Source organism: Salvelinus fontinalis, chromosome 41 (genome assembly GCF_029448725.1).
Source record: "Salvelinus fontinalis isolate EN_2023a chromosome 41, ASM2944872v1, whole genome shotgun sequence".
NCBI classification, from domain to species: Eukaryota; Metazoa; Chordata; class Actinopteri; order Salmoniformes; family Salmonidae; genus Salvelinus; species Salvelinus fontinalis.
Genome location: NC_074705.1, coordinates 13,480,816 through 13,508,767, shown reverse-complemented (window position 1 = coordinate 13,508,767; position 27,952 = coordinate 13,480,816). Strand labels below are relative to the sequence as shown.

General features: G+C 45.0%; 1 protein-coding gene across 1 annotated transcript in view; it reads left to right on the top strand.

Annotated features, from left to right (window-relative positions):
- Positions 1-9,910: 9,910 nt before the first annotated feature.
- Positions 9,911-27,952, top strand: part of LOC129840249 (pinopsin-like) — a 26,223-nt gene continuing 8,181 nt past the window's right edge. The window contains exon 1 of the mRNA XM_055907980.1: positions 9,911-11,008. Within this exon, the coding sequence (XP_055763955.1) occupies positions 10,639-11,008 (370 nt within the window). The 5' untranslated portion in view covers positions 9,911-10,638. The remainder of the gene's footprint in view (positions 11,009-27,952) is intronic.

Genomic DNA, 27,952 nt, shown 5'->3' with positions numbered 1-27,952 from the left:
GAGTAGAAGTGGTGTAAAGAGGGGTGAGGGGGCGGGCACTGCAAATAGTCTCAGTAGCCATTTGACTAGATGTTAAGGAGTCTTATGGCTTGGAGGTAGAAGCTGTTTAGAAGCCTCTTGGACCAAGACTTGGCGCTCCGGTACCGCTTACCATGCGGTAGCAGAGAGAACAGTCTATGACTAGGGTGACTGGAGTCTTTTACAATTGTTAGGGCCTTCCTCTGACACCGCCTGGTATAGAGGTCCTGGATGGCAGGAAGCTTGGCCCCAGTGATGTACTGGGCCGTTCGCACTCTCTGTAGTGACTTGCGGTCGGAGGCCGAGCAGTTGCCATACCAGGCAGTGATGCAACCAGTCAGGATGCTCTCGATACCAGACAGTGATGCAACCAGTCGGGATGCTCTCCACATGCTCTGGCAGTTCAAGGTCCTGTGCTTTGGCCCGTGCAACATTCCAGCTACTTTTGAGTGTTTGATGGACAGGGTGCTGGATGGCTTCCCCCGACAGGAGTGTCTGGTATACCACGACAACATCCTGTCCTACGGCAGCTCCTTCAAGTCAGCCCCCTGGGGGCACTACGGCATGTGCTGGAGAGGGTGGCTGCCACAGGCCTGAAGCTCCACCCTGTTACGCACGCCTCTAAAAAGAGGGAAGGCAACTCCCTGCTGCAACTCAACTCTCCGTGAAGCGAAAGAGGTATGGACCGTAGGTGCGAGAAAGGACGACAAAGGCAGAATTTACCGTTACTAGGATTTATTTCCTACACGGTAATATGGGGAAAAGGGGCTGGACGGAACCAAAGGAAAGAAAGTAAATATCAAAGCTCCCCCTCTCCTATCTAACCTGCCTACCCACTTAACTTACCACCACCTGGTGCCCTAACCAAAATACAGGGGGTGGTCCGCCCAGGTCTTACCTAGTGTGCCTAGACATTGAATATACTACGGGTATATGTATGCCCTCGGGCCTCTTGCCTAAGCACTCCCTAAGTGCCTTCCCCTTCCCCCCTGGGAAGAAATGAAACAGAATAATTATTAACAATTTCACAAACACTTTACAACAAAACTGAGTAAACTAACTCAGGCCACTAAAGAAGCGTTGACAAAGCAACAAACACAGAACTCTTTCTAATGATTTCTCCAAAACATTCAATCTCCCTCTAAACTTTTCTTCAAAATTCAATCTCCCTCTAACCTCTAACCTCTAATCATTTCTCCCTCTAACCTCTAACCTCTAATCATTTCTCTCTCTAATCTCTCTCTAATCATTTCTCTTTCCTTCTGAACAGAACACTGGCTTTTATATCTTCTGGTGGCAATGGTGATTAGAGTCAGCTGCTTCTTGACGAGGGGCGGAGTCAGCTCCAATCATCAATTAGCCTGGGGTCGACCAATCAGCTGGTTGGGGAGGCTTCCAGGAAGCCATCTCCTGAAACACACACACTCAAATACAACACAGAAACTGGGGAACGTAACACACCCCAAGAAGTGTCACTTCATGAGGAGAGAGGTGTCCTTCTTGGGCTACTATGTGGGGAAGGAGGGTATCAGCACCATGGAGTACAAGGTGGGGGCTGTCTGAGACTGGTCCACCCCCACCGACCAGCGTCAGCTGAAGAGCTTCCTGGGCCTGGCCTCGTACTACAGGAGGTTTGTACGGGGCTTCTCAAGCATCACTGCACCCCTGAACTGCCTGCTGCCGCAGGACAAGGCCTTCACTTGGACAGTGGAGTGTGATTAGGGCTTCAACACCCTCAAACGTGCACTAATCGAGGCCCCTGTGCTCGCCCCCCTCCCCTGACCTCACCTTGCCCTTTATCCTGGACACAGACTCGAGCAATGTGAGCATGGGTGGTGCTGGCCCAGGTGGGGCCAGAGGGGGAGAGAGTGGTGGCGTACTTCAGCAAAACATTCAACAAACATGAGCGCCTCTACTGTGTCACAGGGCGGGAGCTCATTGCTGTAGTGGCTTCCATCAAACACTTCAAGTACTACCTGGGTGGCCTGCCCTTTACTGTAAGGACTGACCACTCTGCTCTCCAGTGGCTCATGTCTTTCAGAGAGCCAGAGGTGCAGGTGGCACGCTGGTTGGAGGAGCTTTAGCCATACGACTTCACAGTGGTGCACAGGGCCTGGGCACGCCACTCCAACGCCACATGTCCCGTCAGCCCTGTACTGCAGACGAGCACCGCCACTGTGAGCGGAGAGAGGCCCGTGAGAGAGAGATGTGTGAGGAGGAGGGGGTCTGTGCCACAGTGGGTCGGGCGAGCGGGCCTGTCTGCTGTGAGCTGCAGACTGTCGACATGGCTGAATGAGGGCAACAGCAGGGACGGGACACCGCCCTGCAGCCAGTGCTACAGTGGGTAGAGGCGCAGCTGAGGCCACCGTGGGAAGAGGTGGAAGCGCTCTCACTCGCGACCAAAGGGTTGTGGTCAAAGTTTGAGAGACTGAGGCTGGCTGATGGCGTGCTACCACGGGTATGGAAGGAGCCAGCTATGGGAGAGGAGAGGTGGCAGATGGTGGCACCAGGACAGGTTTGCCCCATACAGAGGAGCCTCTTCTCCCAAACCCCAGGGACCCCCACACTTCCCCTCTCTGGAAATGACACTCCCCAAGAACCCACCCCCAGGCGCCGCAGACAAGGCTCCAGACAGCCCACTCACTCAGTCTTCCTCCCTGTGTCACCGCGTGGTTCCCCGGAGCCACGGACTGTATTCCCTGTTCAATCACCCTTGTCCCCCATGTCCCTGCCTTCATCTCCTGTGCCCCAGAGGGGAAGCCCCCTGCCACGGACTGAGCCCCTTGCTTCACATCTGGACACTCTGCGAGACCAGGCCAGTCAGTTAAGAACAAATTCTTATTTACAATGACGGCCTACCCCAGACAAACCCTCCCCTAAACCGGACGACGCTGGGCCAATTGTGCACCGCCCTATGGGACTCCTGATCACGGCCAGTTGTGATACAGCCCGGGATCGGACCAGGGTCTGTGATGCAGTGCCTTAGGCCGCTGCGCCACTCGGGAAACATCTACTGTACCTTATGTATCTGTCTTTCCGTCTGTCCATCAGTTCGTCTATTCATTTACTATATTCAGTCCCTCAACACTCATATTATTTTTTACTCTACTGTATTTGTTTCAAGGTCAAGAAGGACCTGTGCCTGTGGCTTGACCAGCATGTGACAGCCAGATGCAAGCCCCATGTCTGGGAGCTCTTCCAGTGCTCCACATGCTCTGTCTTTCTGTCTTCAGACAGATTATTATCAGAATCACATACAAAACAACAGGACAACAGATGAGAGTGTCTCCTAAATGACTGAAATGTAAATGTAAATAAGAAACAGATGAGATTAGCATTCCTGCAACATTATTCTGCTGAAATGTAATTTCATCTCCGAAAAATGTAGCTAATTGATTACTCACTTTATATGTACATTATTGTCGTCTCGACTTAACTCATCCTATATAACAACTGTGGTACACTACATGGCTCGTCAAACATCTCATTCTAAAATCATTAATACTGAATACAGTACAATCACACTGATTTGAAGGGGTGTCCACATACTTTTGGCCATGGGGTACCTTATTCCTACTTATATATTGTCCGTACTGTCTATACACACCACATATGTACATCCCAGACTTTGATATTGCTCCTGATATTTCTATATCTCCTGTTTCTTCTTTTTTTCTCTCTTTTTCTTCTTGGGATTATTTGTGTTTTAGTACTTTTAGACATTATACTGCACTGCTGGAGCTAGAAACAAAAGTGTTTCGCTGCACCTGCTTTAACATCTGCTAATCTCTGTACGCGACACAAACTTTGAGTTGATTTGATTTGTACAAGGTTAATCAATGCATTATGAGTTACAGGCCTTCAACAGAGGAATTTATCCATAAATAACAGTGTGATTACAGGAGCGTGACTAGACTTGAACGACAAGTCAGCGTGAGCATGAATCCATGACTAACAGGGTCTGGTGCTGGCAAGGACACAGGAAGACACACCGCGCCGTACCACTTCTCCTTCACTGCCAAGTTGGTCAATGGGAAGACGCTCAGAGCTGCTTCACATTGTCAGCGAAGAGACTGTCGACTTAGTGGAGAAGGATGATGATGTGGTGATGAATATGATGGTGGTGGTGAAGGTGGTAATGACATTGATGAAGCACTGCACTACTTCTCCTTGACTGCCATTTTGGTAAATGGGAAGATGCTAGGAGCTGCCTTACTCATATGCTGTTTATACACACCACATATATATATTCTGGAATCAGACACATTTTCACTCTAATATATCAACTCTGGGTTGTTGATTAGACCCATTCTGTAATTTCTTGAGTTATTGTTTAGATTTATTTGTACTTCTACTGTACATTCTACTGCACTGTTGGAGCTATTAACATAAGCCTTTCGCTGCACCTGCTGTAACACCTGCAAATCGGTGTACGTGACCAATAAACTCTGATTGATTATATTGTGACGCCAGGGAAGATCGTTTGGTGAAGGATATTGATGTGGGGGTGATGATGGTGGTGGTGGTGATGATGGTGGTGATGAAGATGATGATGAAGAAGAAAAACAAGAGCAAGAAGTACAAGAAGATATTTTTAAAGCAATAAAACATAAGAGGGGGAGCGTGTGTCTAATAAAAGCAATAGTACATTTTGCAGCCCGTGAAAAGGTGATCGCTATATGTTTGAACTCGGTCATATACAGTTGAAGTCGGAAGTTTACATGCACCAAAGCCAAATACATTTAAACACAGTTTTTTTTCACAATTCCTGACATTTAATCCTAGTAAAATTCCCTGTCTTAGGTCAGATAGGATCACCACTTTATTTTAAGAATGTGAAATGTCAGAATAATAGTAGGGAGAATGATTTATTTCAGCTTTTATTTCTTTCATCACATTCCCAGTGGGTCAAAAGTTTACATACACTTAATTAGTATTTGGTAGCATTGCCTTTAGATAGCTTAACTTGGGTCAAATGTTTCGGGTAGCCTTCCACAAGCTTCCCACAATAAGTTGGGTGAATTTTGGCCCATTCCTCTTGACAGAGCTGGTGTAACCGAGTCAGGTTTATAGGCCTCCATGCTCGCACATGCTTTTTCAGTTTTGCCCACAAATTTTCTATAGGATTGAGGTCAGGGCTTTGTGATGGCCACTCCAATACTTTGACTTTGATGTCCTTAAGCCGTTTTTCCACAACTTTGGAAGTATGCTTGGGGTCATTGTCCATTTGGAAGACCCATTTGTGACCAAGCTTTCACTTCCTGACTGACGTCTTGAGATGTTGCTTCAATATATCCACATCATTTTCCTCCCTCATGATGCCATCTATTTTGTGAAGTGCACCAGTACCTCCTGCAGCAAAGCACCCCCACAACATGATGCTACAACCCCCGTGCTTCACGGTTGGGATGGTGTTCTTCAGCTTGCAAGCCTCCCCATTTCTCCTCCAACCATAACGATGGTCATTAAGGCCAAACAGTTCTATTTTTGTTTCAACAGACCAGAGGACATTTCTCCAAAAAAGTATGATATTTTTCCCCATATGCAGTTGCAAACCGTAGTCTGGCTTTTTTATGTCAGTTTTGGAGCAGTGGCTTCTTCCTTGCTGAGCGGCCTTTCACATTATGTCGATATAGGACTCGTTTTACTGAGGATATAGATACTTTTATACCTGTTTCCTCCAGCTTCTTCACAAGGTCCTTTGCTGTTGCTCTGGGATTGATTGCACTTTCGCACCAAAGTACGTTCATCTCTAGGAGACAGAATGAGTCTCTTACCTGAGCGGTATGACGGCTGCGTGGTCCCATGGTGTTTATACTTGCGTACTATTGTTTGTACAGATGAACGTGGCACCTTCAGGCGTTTGTATATTGCTTCCAACGATGAACCAGACCTGCGGAGGTCTACAATTTTTTTCTGAGGTCTTGGCTGATTTCTTTTGATTTTCCCATGATGTCAAGCAAAGAGGCACTGAGTTTGAAGGTAGGCCTTGAAATACATCCACAGGTACACCTCCAATTGACTCAAATGATGTCAATTAGCCTATCAGAAGCTTCTAAAGCTATGACATCATTTTCTGGAATTTTCCAAGCTGTTTAAAGGCACAGTCAACTGGTGTATGTAAACTTCTGACCCACTGTAAGTTTGATACAGTGAATATAAGTGAAATAATCTGTCTGTAAACAATTGTTGGAAAAGTTACTTGTGTCATGCACAAAGTAAATGTCCTAACTGACTTGCCAAAACTATAGTTTGTTAAGTGACGTGGTTGAAAAACAAGTTTTAATGACTCCAACCAAAGTGTATGTAAACTTCCGACTTCAACTGTAGCTAGTTAATGTGATAACATATGACAACATGTAATAGCAACATGTGATAACATGAATCTACACATGTGAAATAAATGTGACAACATGGGGATGCAATATTTCAATGTGATATCATGAAACTACACATGACAACATTTGAACGTTTTTCACATGTGAAAATGCAATTCCACATGTGAGAGTTAGATTTTCACGTGAAACATTTTTTACATGTGAAAGTACAAATTCAATTTTCACATGTTAAAGTTTTTCACATGTGAAAATGCAATTTGATATGTGAGAGTTATGTTTTCACATGTGAAAGTTTTTCACATGTGAAACTGCAAATTTCAAATGTGAATCTGCAATTCACATGTGAGGTGAAAACATGTTATTCTCCTTCTAAATGTAATACAGGTGAACACGTGGTTTGAACAACTGACCTCAGGTTTCTCTTGTTTTCACGTGAAAATTTCAGCTCACCGTGAACACATTTTACATATGTTTTTTGTAAGGGAAGAAGTGAAATGGTATGGGGGGGGTTTAAGGTAAGTGGTATGCTATTCAGCTAAAATAGCATTAAGCCAAAACCTGATTTGGACGCCTTTCCTTCCAGTTCTCTGCTGCCTGCGACTGGAACGAATTGCAAAAATCTCTGAAGTTGGAGACTTTTATCTCCCTCAACAACTTTAAAAATCTGCTATCCGAGCAGCTGACCGATCGCTGCAGCTGTACATAGTCCATCTGTAAACTACCCACCCAATTTACCTACCTCACCCCCATACTTGTGACGGCTCTCTTTCGGTGAGTGAGTTGACCAAGGCGCAGCGGGTGATGAATACATAATGTTTTAATGACAAGACGGAAAAACACGAAACGAAATACACTTCAATGATTTACAAAATAAAACGAACTAGACAGACCTAAACTATGAACTTACATGAAACGAGGAACACATAAACAGGAACGACCGAACGAACGAGACAGTACCGTGTGGTGCAAAATACACAGACACAGCGACAATCACCCACAAACAAACAGTGAGAACAATCTACCTTAATATGACTCTCAATTAGAGGAAAACGCAAAACACCTGCCTCTAAGAGCCATACCAGGCAACCCAAAACCAACATAGAAACAGAAAACATAGACTGACCACCCAAAACCCACGCCCTGACCATCACACACATACAAAACAACAGAAAACAGGTCAGGAACGTGACAATACTGCTTTTATTTATTTACTTTTCTGCTCTTTTGCACACCAGTATCTCTTCTTGCACATGATCATCTGATGATTTATCACTCCAGTGTTAATCTGCTAAATTGTAATTATTCGATTTATTGCCTACCTCATGCCTTTTGCACACATTGTATATAGATTCTCTTTTTTCTACCATGTTATTGACTTGTTTATTGTTTACTCCATGTGTAACTCTGTGTTGTTGTCTGTTCACACTGCTATGCTTTATCTTGGCCAGGTCGCAGTTGCAAATGAGAACTTGTTCTCAACTAGCCTACCTGGTTAAATAAAGGTGAAATAAAAAAATAAAATAAAAAATAAACACCTTTAATCAATATGATGACATTTGACATGATCACTTAGTGCTGACTTTCCAATTTGACCCCGACTGGGATTTGAACTCACAACCTCTGGATTTGGGATATGCTGATATTTCTCCTGCACCACAAAGTATTTAGCATTTGCAAAAGTTCTCTAAAGATTCTTGACCTATAATACCTCTCTGCACTTAGCGAAAGCGTGCCATCTGCACCCCTATCTTAGTTATCAGTTATTAATCTGACTATTCTCTCCTCATTGATTTCATTTACTTATTTATATCAAGTTTGAAAGTAAGACCCAGGTGCAGACAATGTCGAAGTAACAAAAGTGTATTAAATCGAACACGGGCAGGCAAAGGTACAGGGCGGCAGGCAGGCTCAGGGTCAGGTCAGGCAGAGGTCGGTAATCCAGAGTAGTGGGGCAAAGGTACAGGACGGTAGACGGGCTCGGGGTCAGGTCAGGCAGAGGTCGGTAATCCAGAGTAGTGGGACAAAGGTACAGGACGGTAGACAGGCTCGGGGTCAGGTCAGGCAGAGGTCGGTAATCCAGAGTAGTGGGGCAAAGGTACAGGACGGTAGACGGGCTCGGGGTCAGGTCAGGCAGAGGTCGGTAATCCAGAGTAGTGGGACAAAGGTACAGGACGGTAGACAGGCTCGGGGTCAGGGCAGGCAGAAAGGACGAAACCGGGAAACAGGAAAAATAGACAAGGGAGGAGCAAGGGAAAACCGCTGGTAGGTTTGAGGAACAAAACGAACAGGCAACAGACAAACAGAGAACACAGGTATAAATACACAGGGGGAAATGAGGAAGATGGGCAACACCTAGAGGTGGATGGAGACAAGCACAAAGACAACAGATCAGGGTGTGACAATTTCAGCCATTCGAGGGTTTTCTGTTGGTTGTCTAATGTTGGTGAGGAATATTATTCTGTTTCAATGTTACTCCTGAATGACTTTTATAAATATAATAATTTTTCTTGAGTGTATTTTTAACAAAGCTGAGATCTACTTTGAAGTTCAAAGTGTAGGAATACAGGTGAAATTAGTTGATGACACAGACATGGAGGCATAGCAGGAAGATCGGAACGCCATGAACCAAGAGGTCATGAGTTCAAATCTCAGGAGAGGACATGCTGAATAACAATTACATTTTTTTAAAACATGCACAGTGTAATCATGTGGGTCAAGTGTGTAAATTGAAAACACTGCGACTGCTTGATGTTCTGAGGACATCCTAACAACAAGGCACCACGTGAAATATTATCACATATGAAGTGTTCTGATTTCACATTTGAAAGGTTATGTGAAAATTCATTTTACATGTGGAATAAATTTTACATTTGCAAAACATCATGTGATTTTCCACATGTGAAATCATGTGGTTTTTACATAAGGGTTTTTGACTCATCAATACTTATTGTGAACTTTAAAAATATTTCATTCTTTCCCTTTAGTATTTATAATGTTCTGTGATTGTGCTATATCTGCTGAAAGACTTAGAACTGTCATGGAAGTGTCATAGGCTACAATATACTCTATGCTGCATTGCTCACCATTCTACAAAGATTATAGGGAAGCAGGGAACAGTAAACAGTAAATTTAATATTACATGGAATAGAGAGGGAACATCAGTGTGAGAATCCATGTCCTTCATGTTCAAGTAAAGCAGCATCTCAGAGATAGAGTTGTGGTTGAACTCAATCCCCTGATGATCACCTATGAAAGGGCAGTCTTTTTTTCTACACTTTTCTTGGGAATTTCCCGTTTTTCAGCCCCAAAATGAAAACGAACACATGAAACACGAAACACCTTTCTATGCAATTGTGTAAAACAAACTCTTACTTTTAGGTTTGTGTCATTTGTTTAAATAACTTCTTTAATAAATTCAATAGGAATGGAGTTAGTTTGGTGTTATTAATCATAATGAACACTGGTAGTTGAAGTTCCTGCGTGATAGATCTCAGAAATGACTCACCTGTCAGGGAATGGGTGAGTTATACCAACACACAAGGGGGAGGCTACAATGCTTTTTCTCTCTGCTTGGTAGGCGATAGCTTTTTTATTGCATCATTATGTTACGCTCTAGTCGCCTTCGCGACAGATAAACGCAACCCATCGGCGCTACTAAAGGAATGCCAACCAAAGTACGCGCGCTCAGTCTATGCGTTCTAATCTGAATGTGGTGGAGCTATGAGAAGAGAAGTGCCATTGGATTGTATTCGTCTGTGCCATAGCTTTTGGAGAGAGACAAGCCAACTAAAGTAACCGTATAATAATAATCTTATTATAATGCTTCGACTAGTTTTATTTTACGCAAGTATAGTTTATTTTACGCAAGTGTTATATGGTGATGACCTGATTCCTATTTGGATTCATCTGGATTGATCGGATATTAGGGGCTATTATTATTGATTTTTCATTATTATCGATTTATCATTACTATTTCTATTTGCATTAAACATTATTTTCAACTCCATTTTGCAAAACCATAATTGTCTACTACGGTTTCCAAGCGGAATGAGCCTGTTTTGCACCGCTTGAGGATACAAGGAGTCTGGATTCATGTTCAGAAAATGAAGTTGAAGTTTTTTGCCGTGGGCTCTATACTACCACCTCTAGCCTACAACTCCGTCGGCAGTTGACATTGCCAATTGAAAACGTGATGCTGTTGCCTATTGTAGTTCATTGACGGTTGAGATATTATAATTGTATCTCCATGTGAGACATTCTCGAATGTGGATCACTGCAAACGATGTATACCGAGGTGGCTAATTTAAACTTCAGCTCTAATGGAAGCATCGAGGATCCACTGAGCTCTCTGGATCAAGAATGGAACGAGCCCCCGGCGAAAAGGCTGTCTCGGACCGGACACCATGTGATGTCCGTCTTCCTTGGATCTATTATGGTTTTTGGTTTCATCAATAACCTGGTGGTATTGATCCTGTTTATTAAGTTCAAAACTCTAAGGACTCCTGTGAACATGCTTTTGCTGAACATCAGCGTGAGTGACATGCTGGTGTGCCTCTGTGGCACCACGCTCAGCTTCGCATCCAGTCTACAGGCACGCTGGCTGTACGGGAAGCACGGGTGCATGTGGTACGGCTTCGCCAACTCTTGTTTCGGTGAGCTAAGTAAGCTGTTACGTAACAAAATAGTCACCAAAGTAACTATATGTTTTTCACAATTACACAATGAAAGCCTCGATGCCTCATCAATGTGTTTAAGGAAATCATGCTGCCAAAGAGTTGATTCACTTTATCAACCTGCTAATAATCAGAATCAGCTGCGTAAGGACGTTTACTCTCCAGGAACAGGGTTGGAGAGTCCTGAACTAGGGATTGTCTGTAGGTAATTTGTATCAGATAATGTTGCCGATAAAAGGTGTAGTGTGGGTTACAGAGATTCAATTATTGGAGCGAAGTGATGGATTTCCACTTTCGGATCTCCCGCGTGCCACATGACCGTGTTAGCCCACAATTGTTCCTGATGTCACACATACAGCAGAATTGTTTTATGGACATTGTGTTGTCAGCAGTTACATCTGTGCCCCACAGACAGTTTAATTGTGACTCCAGTCCTCTGACGTGTGAACTCATTGCTTCTGGACTCTCACTGCCAAGTCAAACCGAGAAATAGAGGGAATTAGACTTGATTTGCCACTAACAAAAAAAGTACATTATTTAGAATCCAAATCAAATGCAATGTATAGGTTGTGTACACGTATGTAGCAGACGTTAAGGTTTCATCGAAATGTTTATGTTCCTAGCTCTAACAGTGCAGTAATACCTTACAATACATACATCATCCCAAACAAATCTAAATAAAGAAATGAAGAAAGACATATAAGAACGAGCAATGTCCATGTCCGGAACATAAATATATATGTATATAATGGTGTGTATGGACAGTATATGAGTAGAAAAGTAGTGTACAGCAGTAGTTATATGATGAGGCTTGACTACAATACAGTATAAATACATATGAAGTGGGACTCACTCACTGTAAATCAAATGGAGATGAAAGTTCAGCAGAAGGAATGGGGATTCACACACTTTCAAAAGGTGCACTCAGGAGGGGAATTGAGGAGGGAGGGCGGGCTTTGAATATCATTATTATCATTCAATATAATTGAATATCAAAAAGGACAAATGCATAAGGTTGCCCTGTTGCTTCAAATGCCATTCTGTTACTTCTCCTAATTGCCCCAAGAGGTTTTCCCACCAGAGCTTTCCACAAAAGGCGCACTCGTGAGGGGAATTGAGAAGTGAGTGCAGGCCAGGATTTGAATATCATTATCATTTAATTATCATTGAATATCAAAAAAGGAGAGTGCATAACCATGTCCTGTTTCTTAAAACGGCAATTTGTTACATCTTCTAGCTACCCTAAAGATTATATTATTCCAGCAATGTTCTACAGCCTGCTATGTTGCTCTTTACCACAAACATTTAGAACAAATTGTCTCAGCAATAAGTCTGCCAACGCCTCTTTGCAGCTGTAGTCAAGAGTACAGCACTGAGACGACATGTGTGCCCATGCACACTAGGCTATTTCAGGAGACAGATTGTAGTTTTTGTGCCCTGATATCAGGAACTGGTGGCGAAAAGTTTGATGAAACGATTCAGAGACTAAAACGAATAAATCTTAATTTAAGGAGAGTTAATCGATATACAATCCCAAAATCAGCGGCTCTTCTTGCAGGCTGTATTTCCCAATGTCTGAACATTGCGAACTGTAGGTCGGGATTTTTGACCTGGTTACTTGTACATTGAACAATACAGCAACTTTTCGGCATGTTTTGTTAACTCTTTACAACATTAAATCAACTACGAAGTTGCCTCTTTTACAACGGGGGTCAATAGAAAATAATGTTTGTTTTCCACAATTTGTCGGTGTGGTCAAGGGGAATTCCTTCAATATCGACTCGGAGTATCTCTGCCTTCTAGAATTCCTCTCAGCCCAGCCCGTTTGTCTCTGGTTTGAGGGGCAAAACTAGGGCAATTGTCAGTGTTTGTGACATCACATGACCCGAGTGTTTTGAAAACGGGCTGAGGGGTGTTTATGGTTGATTAGAAGGTCCGTCTGTTCATGGGATAGCAGAGCACTGAGCCCAGAACCTGTTATGCCATAGCCCTGCCTGGCTGTTGGCTTGCTAGGCTACCCTCTGCAGTTGTTAGGTAGAATAAAGGACCTATCATGGTCCAAACACACCAACACAATCGTGAAGACGGTACGACAACGCCTCTGAAAAGATTTAGCATGGGTCTCCAGATCCTCAAAAAGTTCTACAGCTGCACCATTGAGAGCATCTTGACTGGCTGAATCACCGCTTGGTATGGCAACTGCTTGCCATCTGACCGTAAGGCGCTACAGAGGGTACATCACTGAGGCAGAGCTCCCTGCCACCCAGGACCTCTATACCAGGTGGTGTCAAAGACTCCAGCCACACATGTCATAGACTGGTTTCTCTGCTACCGCAAGGCACGCGGTACCGGAGCGAAAAAAGGCTCCTGAACAGCTTCTACCCCCAAGCCATAAGACTACTGAACAGTTAATCATATGGCTACCCAGACTATCTGCATTGACCCCCTTTTTCTTGCACTGGCTCTATGCACACATACTACACTGACATTCCAACACACGCATACACATACACACACACACTACATATGCTCACACACACACAAAACACACACAAAACGCACATGCATATTGATGCCTTGCACACACACTCACACATAGGCACACATTCACACTCTTTACATATGCTACTGCTGCTCTGTTTATTATCTCTCCTGATTACCTAGTCACTTTTACCCCAACCTACATGTACATAGTACCTCAATCACCTCAACTACCTCGTACCCCTGCACATTGACTCAGTACCAGTACTCTTTGTATACAGCCTCATTATTGTTATTTTATTGTGTTACTATTTACTTTTTTTTTTGGTGCAAATGTCTTACTTTTTAACCCTGCGTTGTTGGGAAAGGGCTCGTAAGTAAGCATTTCACGGTAAAGTCTAACTCGTAGAAAAAAGGGCTCCGAAAAGGTTCCTTGGCTGTCCCCATAGGATAACTCTTTCTGGTTCCAGGTAGAACTCTTTTGGGTTCCATGTAGAACCCTCTGTGTAAAGGGTTCTACATGGAATTCAAAAAGGGTTCTACCTGGGACCAAAAAGGGTTCTTCAAAGGGCTCTCATATGGGGACATCCAAAGAACCAGTTTAGGTTCTACATAGCACCTTTTTTTCTAAGAGTGTACAGCTGTTGTATTGGGTGCATGAGACAAATAAAATGTGATTTTGATTTGAATATGAGTATTTGAGAGGAGTTACAATACTGCAATTTGGATTATACCAATGCTTCCCTCTGTTGGAGCATAATAGTGTTGATGTCAAAGTGTTTTTCTAATTTAATAGGGTGCAGTACATGGTGTTCCAGAATCCAGAAACTACAAACCACATGGCCTTTTAGCGGACAAAATGTACCCAATAGAGGTGTGGGTAAGTTTTTCAGAACAGCAGCCCATTCCACAATGACACAGTGAAGATGACAGACACCTACAAGTCCCTATACTCCTCCCCTGGCTAAAAACTGCCATCCAGCCTCCTCTTCGCTGGTTGTCAATATTGGTCCACCAAGGTGACCTCAACCTCTGAGATGGAATCTGCAGGATGGTGTGTGAAATGTGAATGGCCACTGAAATACCAAGACATTCTCCCGCTGTGAGTCACACCACACCGAGCACAAAGTCAGCCCCACCCACCCACTCTCTCCATCCATTCCCTGTTTCTCAATAGTGCTCAGGGCTTAGCTTGACTCCACCGCAGGTGGTGTGTGGTGGGATACCATAGAAATAAACTTACTAGAACCGGCATCCCCATTGAAGTCAATGTGCCGTGATGGGTGGACCAGCGGCCACAAAGTAAAGCAGGAAGAGTAATTATATTTCTATGTGCCATACTGTGCGCAGTTGAAACCCTCTGCAGAAGACGTGCACACAAACTGCACTGCAGTGGTCAGTAATATGCTCTTAGTTATGAGATCAATATAGATGTAGGAACTTTACTTTGAGCAAAGTGGACGCATCTTGCATAATCATAAAATATAATGTTCAATAATTTAGACTTTTTGTCCCTACTACTGTTGAATAATTAACAGATGACCTGGGCCTCTGAAGCATCTTGGGTAGTTAAATTAAGAGAGGTTACCCTGCAAAGTCACTTGGCAGATGGCGACTAATGGGCTACAGCTGGTGAGTGGGGTCCTCATTCCGAACCTGGCCTCCCGGCCATCCGCTACCCAGCAGTACCTAAAGTGGAGGTCTGAAGTAAAAACAGCTCCCGAACATCTACTATTTTCCAAAAATAGACTACAACCACAAACGTTTAGGTCTACTCTCCCAAAAACCGCCTCCAAACAGAAGAAGGGATCCACACTCCTCTGCACAACCATAGACATTTCTCTTGATCTGGAATGGATCGTTTTTGCTGTGTTCAAGCGTGGCAGGGCCCAAATCTCTGTTTTCGAGAGTAATCTGGAGGGGCGCTGATAGACGTGATTAAAATGAGCTTTTAGGTTAGAACATCCTGTCCTGTGCTGTGAGGAGAGGAGGACCTTCTGGAGTGTAGGAAGAACGCTCACAGAAATTAACTAACATGGGATGGAGATGGTGGGAGATTGGAAGATGAGATTACACAAGTCATCATGGTTCAAGGCATGGTGTAATGACTGCTTTAGATTTAAACCCAAAGTGACTGACTGTCACGATCTGACCTTAGTTCCTTTTTTATGTCTTTATTTTAGTTTGGTCAGGGCGTGAGTTGGGGTGGGCATTCTATGTTGTTTTTCTATGTTTTGTTCTGTTGTTATATTTCTATGTGTTTGGCCTAGTATGGTTCTCAATCAGAGGCAGGTGTCAGTCGTTGTCTCTGATTGGGAGCCATATTTAGGTATCCTGTTTTCTATTGTGTTTTGTGGGTGGTTGTTTCCTGTTTCAGTGTTTGCACCATACGGGACTGTTTCGGTTGTTTGTTCGTGTTTTGTTATTTTTGTTCTGTGTTCATTTTGATTTATTAAAAATGTATTATGGACACTTACCACGCTGCACATTGGTCCAATCCTTGCTACTCCTCCTCAGACGAAGAAGAGGAAATACGTTACACTGACTGGGCTTTCTCAATTGAAAAAAATTATATTTGTTGAAACCAAATAAATGATTCAATGCCAACCGTTATATTTGATTATTAAAAAACCTAGATTTCAAGTTGCAACCTATTTCTTTCAACACTCAACTTACTTTTCCCCTTTGGTTAAACCTAATAAATAACATAAATACTAACTAATATACAACACAATTTTACCAAGTCGATTTTTCACTTTGGAATTAATTATCGGATTTTCTTCAATTGGGTTCCAAACAATTAAATCTATTTCCCGGTAGTCAAGATACTGTATTAAGTTGGTTCCATAACTCAAAACACTTTATTTAAAAAATACTTATTTTAAGCAAATTGTGACCATTTCTTTAGTAGCACAGTACATACACAGATATCATTTAAGATTTAGTGCTGGCAGTAAACATATAATCATGAAAAACAAAATACAGAACACATTACCTGGAATGGAATTCACTCGCACGGGTGGCCAAAAATAACCACTTGAAAGCCACGCCTCACAAAAGGCCACACCCCCAATTCTTCTGATAGGCTGCCGCCGCTTCATTGCACCCATCGCTATGCAATGCAAATGTCCATGAAGTGTTGAAAGCAATTTAGAAGCTTTCCTTCAACAAAAAAATAACATAAATCTGTCAAATTTGGATAGAGCTGGCCGCCCGGCCAAACTGAGCAATCGGGGGAGAAGGGCCTTGGTCAGGTAGGTGACCAAGAACCCAATGGTCAGTCTGACAGACCTCTAGAGATCCTCTGTGGAGATGGGAGAACCTGAAGGACAACCATCTCTGCAGCACTCCACCAATCAGGCCTTTATGGTAGAGTGACCAGACAGAAGCCACTCCTCAGTAAAAGGCACATGACAGCCCGTTTGGATTTTTCCAAAAGGCACCTAAAGACTCTCAGACCATGAGAAACAAGATTCTCAGAGCTGATGAAACCAAGATTGAACTCTTTGGCCTGAATGCTGAGCGTCACGTCTGGAATAAACCTGGCACCATCCCTACGGTGAAGCATGGTGGTTGCAGCATCATGCTGTGGGGTTGATTTTCAGCGCAGGGACTGGGAGACGAGTCAGGATCGAGGCAAAGATAAACGGAGCAAAGTACAGAGAGATCCTTGATGAAAACCTGCTCCAGAGCACTCATGACCTCAGACTGGGGCGAAGGTTCACCTTCCAACAGGACTACAACACAGCCAAGACAACATAGGAGTGGCATCGGGACAAGTCTCTGAATGTCCTTGAGTGGCCCAGCCAGAGCCCGTACTTGAACCTGATCAAACATCTTTGGAGAGACCTGAAAATAGCTGTGCAGCAACGCTCCCCACCCAACCTGACAGAGCTTGATAGGATCTGCAAAGAGGAATGGGAGAAACTCCCCAAATACAGGTGTGCCAAGCTTGTAGCATCATACCCAAGAAGACTCGAGGCTGTTATCACTGCCAAAGGTGGCAGGCAGCCTAGTGGTTAGAGCGTTGGGCTAAAAACCGAAAGATTGCTAGATCAAATCCCCGAGCTGACAAGGTAAACATCTGTAATTCTGCCCCTGAACAAGGCAGTTAACCCACTGTTCCTAGGCCATCATTGAAAATAAGATTTTGTTCTTAACTGACTTGACTAAGTACTGAGTAAAGGGTCTGAATACTTATGTAACTGTGATATTTCAGTTTTTTAAATATAAATTTGTCATTATGGGGTATTGTGTGTAGATTGTTGAGGAGGAAAAAAACGATTTAATACATTTTAGAAGAAGGCTGTAACGTAACAAAGTGGGAAAAGTCAAGGGGTCTGAATACTTTCCGAAGGCACTGTATGTCCTTTGTGACTCCATACATCTAATTGAATTCTATATTAAGAATGCATGTAATGCCCACTGATATATGTATCACATACATCCTGTGTGAATTACTGGATGCTCTCATGCATACTATAGCTTGGTAAGTTATCGGTATGGGTTCACTGTTTCTTGTGGATCTATTTATAGAAAATAGTAATGTTGAGATAGTTACATTCTGATACATGTGAGAAAATATAATTACTCTGTAAGGGCAACCCAGAGGTTGATGAGATACCAAATCAAAAAATGAAAGGGCAAATTAATCAATAAAAACCCTGGGAAATTCATAATGTATAATTTGGCACGGAGGTTTCTCAAGATGCATGATTTATATACAATCAGGGACTCTTTCTCTTTTTACAATCAGGGACATTTCTAGATGGAATTCAATATTGAATATTGGCATATGAGAAACCTGGTCATGATAAACGGACCATGGTCTGAGTCTGACTGTCTCTCTAGTCTCTTGGTGGAGGGAAGAGGGTTAAATGACATGGATGAACTCGGCCGCTTCCTCATCTGCACTGACAGGTCGGCTCCCCTAGGGGTCAACCAGAGGGAAGAGCCAATCACTGGCCTTGCTGCTGTAGCGTCTTTTTCGCTCGCTGGTCCTCGAAGGAGGGAGTGTGATTGTGTGCCTTGCACTGATTGAGTCAAATAAATGTAACTGGGGAGCGGAGCTGAGTAGATTGAATATCCAATCTGTAATGACAGGCATGCAGCATGTGCACACTGTTACGAGCTACAGAGCTTAGCCAGGCTGTTTCTGAATTTGACACCGCTTTCTCACCACTCGATAAATTAGTGGGCTTATGTTGAAAGATTACCAGCCGGGGCTCAGAGGTCCTTATTAAAGCATCAGCCTCAGCATCTTCCTACAGCAACGTTTTCATTTGCAGCAGCATTTATGGAATAATAATAATATATTGTATTTGTGCCTTTCAAGATACCTAGGGACACTTACAGAGTAAAACATAAAATAGCCAAAATAAACATGACAATACTAAAAGCAAAATGCGTTACAACAAAGAAGCATGGTACCCCAAAAATAGCAAGATAATGAATACATGGGGGAATACAGCAACAACAGCAATAACAAAGTCAAGCTCATAAAGGCAGTTGAAATCGAGAGGCTACTTGAGTGACCTCTGTAACACGACAGGTAGAAAAAAATAAAAAGAGCTAGACGGTTTAAAACGCTATAGGCTGAATGCTAGTCTGAAATGGTTGTTTTTGAAGATTTGGATGGAGTCGGAATCAGGGAGTTCAGGGGTGAGAGAGTTCCAGAGAGTGAAGGCGCGATCCCCCGCAGAGCGTAGTCTGGTGAGGGGGGCGACCAGTAAGCCTGAGTCAAAGGATTGAAGGCTGCGGTTGGGGGTGTAGATGTTTAGCATGTCAGAGAGACAGGAGGGAGCCACGCCATGCAAGGATTTGTAAGGTTGCAAATTTTGAGCTTCAGAAAGTCTGAGCTTATCCAAGATTTTACTTCTTTTAAACAGCTGATGTGTGATGGTGGAGGGAGATCAGACGTAGGTTTGGATTGAACATAGATTTGTGTGTCATCAGTGGAATTGGAGACCATTTTGGGGGATGATATGGCCAAGGGGTATATGTACAGTTGAAGTCGGAAGTTTACATATACCTTAGCTAAATACGTTTAAACTCAGTTTTTCACAATTTCTGACATTTAATCCTAGTAAAATTCCCTGTCTTAGGTCAGTTAGGATCACCACTTTATTTTAAGAATGTGAAATGTCAGAATAATAGTAGAGAGAATGATTTATTTCAGCTTTTATTTCTTTCATCACATTCCAAGTGGGTCAGAAGTTTACATACACTCAATTAGTATTTGGTAGCATTGCCTTCAAATTGTTTAACTTGGGTCAAACATTTCGGGTAGCCTTCCACAAGCTTCCCACAATAAGTTGGGTGAATTTTGGCCCATTCCTCCTGACAGAGCTGGTGTAACTGAGTCAGGTTCTTAGGCCTCCTTGCTCGCACATGGTTTTTCAGTTCTGCCCACAAATGTTCTATATGATTGAGGTCAGGGCTTTGTGATGGCCACTCCAATACCTTGACTTTGTTGTCCTTAAGCCATTTTGACACGACTTTGGAAGTATGCTTGAGGTCATTGTGTCGTGTCTGTTCCTGTCTCGTTCCATGTCCGTTCTACATTAAATGTTTGACTCCCCGTACCTGCTTCGCCTCTCCAGCGTCATTCCATGTGACAGAATGCAGTAGCCAACATACAAAGCATCGGGGAGTACTGGCGTCCCGGTTGGTATGGTGATATTGGCTCTCGGTCGTCGCCGATGGACCCAGAGGTGCCTAGCCAGCTCGTTAGGCTTCCACGCCCTAGCTGGCTCGAGAGGTTTCCTTTCCCCGGTTGGCTTGGATGGCGCCCATCCATGTCGGGCCTCAGCCGGATCGTCAGTTCTTGTTCGCCCAGCTGGTCCAGGAGTTCTTTTTGTTCATTTTTTGTTTTGTTGGTGACGTCGGGGTGGATTCCGCCGTCGATGGAACCGGGGGTGCCTAAGCCAGCCCATCGGGCTTTCACGCCCTGGCTGGCTCGAGAGGCTTCCTTGCCTCAGTTGGCTCGGCGGTTTCCCATCCCACGCTACACTCCACTGGATCTTCTCGGGCTCCCTCTCTGCAGCGGGATCGACAGGTTACTTGCCTCAGCCAGATCGTCGGGCTTCCATGCCTTCCGGCTCGCCAGGCTCGCACTCTCCTGCCAGTTCGTTGGGCTTTCACGCTCCAACCGCCGTGCCCATGTCTCGGCCAGTTCGCCCAGGTGGGACGCCGGGTGGTACACCTAGAGGGGGGGGGGGGGGTACTGTTACGTTGCCCTGCATTGCGCACTCCTATCATCCATTACACACTCACTCATCACCTGTTATTACCTCCCCTATATTTGTCAGTTCCCTTGCTCTGTTCCCCGCTACTGCATTGAGTGTTTTTGTCTGTGTTACTCGTTTGCTGACGTTATTCCTGTCTCGTTCCATGTCCATTCTACATTAAATGTTTGACTCCCGTACCTGCTTCACCTCTCTCGCGTCATTCCATGTGACACATTGTCCATTTGGAAGACCCATTTGCAACCAAGCTTTCACTTCCTGACTGATGTCCTGAAATGTTGCTTCAATATATCCACATCATTTTCCTCCCTCATGATGCCATCTATTTTGTGAAGTGCACCAGTCCCTCCTGCAGCAAAGCACCCCCACAACATAATGCTGCTACCTCTGTGCTTCACAGTTGGGATGGTGTTCTTCAGCTTGCAAGCAACCCCCTTTTTCCTCCAAACATAACGATGGTCATTATGGCCAAACAGTTATATTTTCGTTTCATCAGACCAGAGAACATTTCTCCAAAAAGTACGATATTTGTCCCCATGTGCAGTTGCAAACCGTAGTCTGGCTTTTTTATGGCGGTTTTGGAGCAGTTCCTTGTTGAGTGGTCTTTCAGGTTATGTCGATATAGGACTCATTTTACTGTGGATATAGATACTTTTGTGCCTGTTTCCTCCAGCATCTTCACAAGGTCTTTTGCTGTTGTTCTGGGATTGATTTGCACTTTTCGCACCAACGTACGTTCATCTCTAGGAGACAGAATGAGTCTCCTTCCTGAGCGGTATGACGGCTTCGTGGTAGCATGGTGTTGATACTGGCGTACTATTGTTTGTACAGATGAACGTGGTACCTTCAGGCATTTGGAAATTGCTGGATGAACCAGACTCTTGGAGGTCTACAATTTTTTTTCTGAGGTCTTGGCTGATTTCTTTTGATTTTCCCATGATGACAAGCAAGAGGCACTGAGTTTGAAGGTAGGCCTTGAAATACATCCACAGGTTGTAACGGTCGTTCTCCTCCTCTTCGTCAGAAGAGAAGGAGTAGGGATCAGACCAAAATGCAGCGGGTTTTGAAAACATAATGAATTTATTAACTGCCGAAGAAGAACACGAAAAACACTTGGAATGATTACAAAATAACAAAACGAACGTAGACTGACCTAAAACATGAGAACTTACATATAACACGAAGAACGCACGAACAGGTACAGACTACAACAAACGAACGAACAAACGCTACAGTCCCGTGTGGTACGAATATACATACAGACACGGAAGACAACCACCCACAAACAAACAGTGAAACCAGCCTACCTTAATATGGTTCTCAATCAGAGGAAACGTCAAACACCTGCCTCTAATTGAGAACCATATCAGGCAACACATTAAACCCAACATAGAAACACAACACATAGAATGCCCACCCCAACTCACGCCCTGACCAACTAAACACATACAAAACAGGTCAGGAACGTGACAGAACCCCCCCCCCCCCCCCCCCCCTCAAGGTGCGAACTCCGGGCGCACCCCTAAAACTCAAGGGGAGGGTCTGGGTGGGCATCTGTCCGCGGTGGCGGCTCCGGCGCAGGACGAGGACACCACTCCACCATTGTCTTTGTCCCCCTCCTTAGCGTCCTCCGAGTGGCGATCCTCGCCCCCGACCCTGGTCTAGGAACCTTAACACCGGTCCCCCCTAGATCACTCAGGACAGAGAGGTAGCTCAGGACAGAGAGGTAGCTCAGGACAGAGAGGCAACTCTGGACTACTGGCAGCTCCGGACTGGGTGGCAGCTCCGGACTGGGTGGCGGGTCCGGACTGGGTGGCGGGTCCGGACTGGGTGGCGGGTCCGGACTGGGTGGCGGGTCCGGACTGGGTGGCGGCTCATGACTGTAGGGCGGCTCATGACTGTAGGGCGGCTCATGACTGTAGGGCGGCTCATGACTGTAGGGCGGCTCATGACTGGAAGGCAGCTCATGACTGGAAGGCGGGTCATGACTGGAAGGCGGCTCATGACTGGCTGGCGGCTCATGACTGGCTGGCGACTCTGGCGGATCCTGGCTGGCTGGCGACTCTGGCGGATCCTGGCTGGCTGGCGACTCTGGCGGATCCTGGCTGGCTGGCGACTCTGGCGGATCCTGGCTGGCTGGCGGCTCTGGTGGATCCTGGCTGGCTGGCGGCTCTGGCGGATCCTGGCTGGCTGGTGGCTCTGGCTGGTCATGGCTGGCTGACGGCTCTGGCTGGTCATGGCTGGCTGACGGCTCTGGCTGGTCATGGCTGGCTGACGGCTCTGGCTGGTCATGGCTGGCTGACGGCTCTGGCTGGTCATGGCTGGCTGACGGCTCTGGCTGGTCATGGCTCGCTGACGGCTCTGGCTGGTCATGGCTCGCTGACGGCTCTGGCTGATCCTGTCTGGCGGAAGGCTCTGGCTGATCCTGTCTGGCGGAAGGCTCTTCCTGATCCTGTCTGGCGGAAGGCTCTGGCTGATCCTGTCTGGCGGAAGGCTCTGGCTGCTCCTGTCTGGCGGAAGGCTCTGGCTGCTCCTGTCTGGCGGAAGACTCTAGCGGCTCCTGTCTGGCGGAAGGCTCTAGCGGCTCCTGTCTGGCGGACTGCTCTGAAGGCTCATGGCAGACGGGCGGCGTTGCAGGCTCAGTACAGACAGGCAGTTCATGCGGCGTTAGGCAGACGGGCAGTTCAAGCGCCGTTGGGCAGAAGGGCAGTTCAGGCACTGTTGGGCAGACGGGCAGTTCAGGCACTGTTGGGCAGACGGGCAGTTCAGGCGCCGCTTGGCAGACGGGCAGTTCAGGCGCCGCTTGGCAGACGGGCAGTTCAGGCACTGTTGGGCAGACGGGCAGTTCAGGCACTGTTGGGCAGACGGGCAGTTCAGGCGCCGCTTGGCAGACGGGCAGTTCAGGCGCCGCTTGGCAGACGGGCAGTTCAGGCACTGTTGGGCAGACGGGCAGTTCAGACGCCGTTGGGCAGACGGGCAGTTCAGGCGCCGTTGGGCAGACGACAGACTCTGGCCGGCTGAGGCGCACTGTAGGCCTGGTACGTGATGCCAGAACTGGTGGTACCGGACTGATGGCACGCACCTCAGGGCGAGTGCGGGGAGAAGGAACAGTGCGTACAGGGCTCTGGAGACGCACAAGAGGCTTTGGGCGTGGTGCCGGGAACTGGAGGTACTGGGCTGGAGACACGCAGTACAGGGAGAGTGCATGGAGGAGGAACAGGGCTCTGGAGACACACAGGAGGCTTGGTGCGTGGTGTAGGCACTGTCTTAACCAGACGGCTAGCACGCACCTCAGGACGAGTATGGAGGGCTGTTCCCGGTGACATCAACTCACCAACACGTTCAGTCGGACGGATGCCGTGCCTAAAGCACCAAACCAGTACATCCCTCATAACTCTCTCCTCCAATTTCCTCATTAACTCCTTCACTGTCTCTGTGTCACTCACCTCCAATTCCGCCCTCACCGGCTCCTTACGGTAAGCAGGAGGAGTTGGCTCACGTCTCCTGACTGACCCAACTACACTCCCCGAGAGCCCCTCCCAAGAAATTTTTGGGTTTGACTCACGGGCTTCCAGCCTTGTTTCCGTGCTGCCTCCTCATATCGCCGCCTCTCAGCTTTAGCTGCCTCCAGCTCCTATTTGGGGCGGCGATATTCTCCTGGCTGTGCCCAGGGTCCTTTGCCTTCTAGGTCGTCCTCCCATGTCCATTTCTCCAAATAGTGCATCCTCTCCTGCTGCCGCTGCTTGGTCCTGGTATGGTGGGTGGTTCTGTAACAGTCGTTCTCCTCCTCTTCGTCAGAAGAGAAGGAGTAGGGATCAGACCAAAATGCAGCGGGTTTTGAAAACATAATGAATTTATTAACTGCCGAAGAAGAACACGAAAAACACTTGGAATGATTACAAAATAACAAAACGAACGTAGACTGACCTAAAACATGAGAACTTACATATAACACGAAGAACGCACGAACAGGTACAGAGTACAACAAACGAACGAACAAACGCTACAGTCCCGTGTGGTACGAACATACATACAGACACGGAAGACAACCACCCACAAACAAACAGTGAAACCAGCCTACCTTAATATGGTTCTCAATCAGAGGAAACGTCAAACACCTGCCTCTAATTGAGAACCATATCAGGCAACATATTAAACCCAACATAGAAACACAACACATAGAATGCCCACCCCAACTCACGCCCTGACCAACTAAACACATACAAAACAACAGAAAACAGGTCAGGAACGTGACACAGGTACACTTCCAATTGACTCAAATGATGTAAATTAGCCTATCAGAAGCTTCTAAAGCCATGACATCATTTTCTGGAATATTCCAAGCTGTTTAAAGGCGCAGTCAACTTAGTGTATGTAAACCTCTGACCCACTGGAATTGTGATCATTGAATATAAGTGAAATAATCTGTCTGTAAAATTACTTGTGTCATGCACAAAGTAGATGTCCTAACCGACTTGCCAAAACTATAGTTTGTTAACAAGAAATTTGCAACATAAGTGTATGTAAACTTCCGGCTTCAACTGTACTTAATGATTGCTGGCTTCCCAGTTACCGCTACAAAAACAAACGATAGAACCTAGATGAACTGTGTGGTTAAATCTTCCACAATATACAAGCAAAATGTATATTTCTATTCAATGATTTCAACTTTAAGACCTATACATTGACATAACATTACCATTATAATGTCCAATTGTCTAACACAATTATCAATTTCTCAGAATATATGACCATATTCCACACCATAGAATCATATTTTAATATTTTTCTATTACCTAGAATTACATTTAAATATTTTTCTATTACCTAGAATTATAATTAACTATTTTATTCTATTACCTAGAATTATAATTAACAATTTTTTTCTGTTACCTAGAATTATGATTGACAAAAAACAATTATATTAACATACAATAAATTACATGAATATTAATTGTTGTGCCTGGGGGTTGTGTGTGAACAGCCTGAAGACAGAGAGAGTTGATTAAGATGGGTGGGCATGCTACTGCTTGTAGAGATGAGTCAGTTTGGGCTGAATACTGTCCTCTTGGCTGGACAGGGTAACCGTGACGGGGGGTTTGTTACTCATCTGTGTGTGTGTGTGTGTGTCTTCATTATACAGGCGGCTGGAGGACCATAAGGGGTTCCTGTTTGGGTTCTGTACATAGTTGTCATTAGCATAGACAGGTTAGGTAACTGAGGGAGAAAGCAAACGTTCACAGCCGGGAGAGCATCTGTGACATTTTCCATTGTGTGATTCACTGTAGGAAAAGCACTGGCACATCCGAGATGCCTTTTTACAGGTGCGTGGAAATAATTTGATTATATCTTAGAAGAAAAGAAAGATCCACACACTGCTATAACCAGTACCTCTTCAGTTTATCCATTGTGTGATTCACTGGAATCGGTTCTGGGTTGGATGGAATACAGAACACAGTATACCACTAGCTGTTGTGACAGATAATGGACCGATGTAATTGATGGCAGTGATAGGAGTATTTGTAGGGAATGAGTGGGATTTTGACACTTCAGTTGCTCAACTTTGGGATTTGATTAAGCCATCTGTACATGTTGCCAATACCCTGCAGGCATTTCACATAGTGTCTCATTCCAAATGCATAAACTGAACCACTTGATCAGCTGTCAATTAAATCATATCTGATAACGCAGTAATTACAGTGGAACATATGGAGTGATGCGGTGACTCATTTACAGCAAATGCATCATTTCAGCACATCCCCTAATACCCCTACACACACATACCGCAGTCACACTCACACGCACGCACATAACTTGCCATGATGGTGAGAAATATTATATGAGAGGAAAATGTATTTTCTCATTTATTTTCTCATTTCGTTGATATGTTGAGTTGAGTTGAGTTTATTTTTACAGGGACAGTGCACATTAATCAACGTTTCAGTAAAAGTGCCGGTTTTAGCCAGCAGGCTAATTTTCAACCGCAGTCCCTGGGCAGGTTATTAAAAACAATTACAATATAGACAATAGCAACATAGAACAAGACATAGCATACAGACATAGCAACATAGGACAAGCAAGACGTAGCATACAGACAGAGCAACATAGAACAAAAAGCAGCAAGACAAAATTCATAAAAGCAACAAAGTGTTTCCACACCTCACAAGTTACAGATGTGTGTGATTTGTGATGTGAAAACAAGCCCTGTCAGGGGCCTTTGCTGTAGACGCCCTGAGAGTCTCTCTCTCCCACTTGTGTGTGTGTCCATGTTTTTGCCTGTGGGTGTGTGCATGCACCTGCATGTGTGTCTTCACTTGCCTTAATAGACTTATCAAGGAAGAGCGGTGGCTGGAGACTGGCTCTCTTTGTGGGAACGATCACCTTGACTCTAACAACTTTGATGCTATATGGTGTCTGGACTGGCTCCTTGTATTGCTCCTCCTATCTATTTGTCTCCAAGATTGAGATGTACCTGTCTGTCCTGGGTTAAGGCTATGCATCAGGAACCTGCCCCTGGGCTAGACAGGAAGAGGTCTTTCAGCAGGAACACACTCATTGAGCTGGGATACTACAAAAGCCCTGATGATAACATCTTATTGTCTCACACACACACGCACACACACACACACACACACACACACACACACACACACACACATAGTCTTGTACAGTTAACCTTGTGGGGACATACAATTCAGTCCCATTCAAAATCCCATTTACCCTAACCCTAACCCTAATCCTAACCCGTACTCTTACCCTAACCTTAACCCTAACCCTAACCCAAAAACCTAAACTTTATCCTTACCCTAAACCTAAACCTAACCCTAGCTCCTAACCCTAACCCTACAACTAACCCTAGCTCCTAACCTTAATATTTAACTTAATTCTAACCCTAACACTAATTCTAACCTTAACCCTAAACCCCCTAGAAATAGCATTTGACCTTGTGGGGACTAACAAAATGTCACCAGTTGGTCAACTTTTTGTTCGTTTACTATGCTTGTAGGGACTTCTGGTCCCCACAAGAATAGTTAAACACGTACACACACACACACACACACACACACACACACACACACATGGATTTAGTACTGTAGATATGTGGTAGTGGTGGAGTAGGGGCCTGAGGGCACAGGGTGTGTTGTGAAATCTGTGAATGTATTGTAATGTTTTAAAATTGTATAAACTGCCTTAA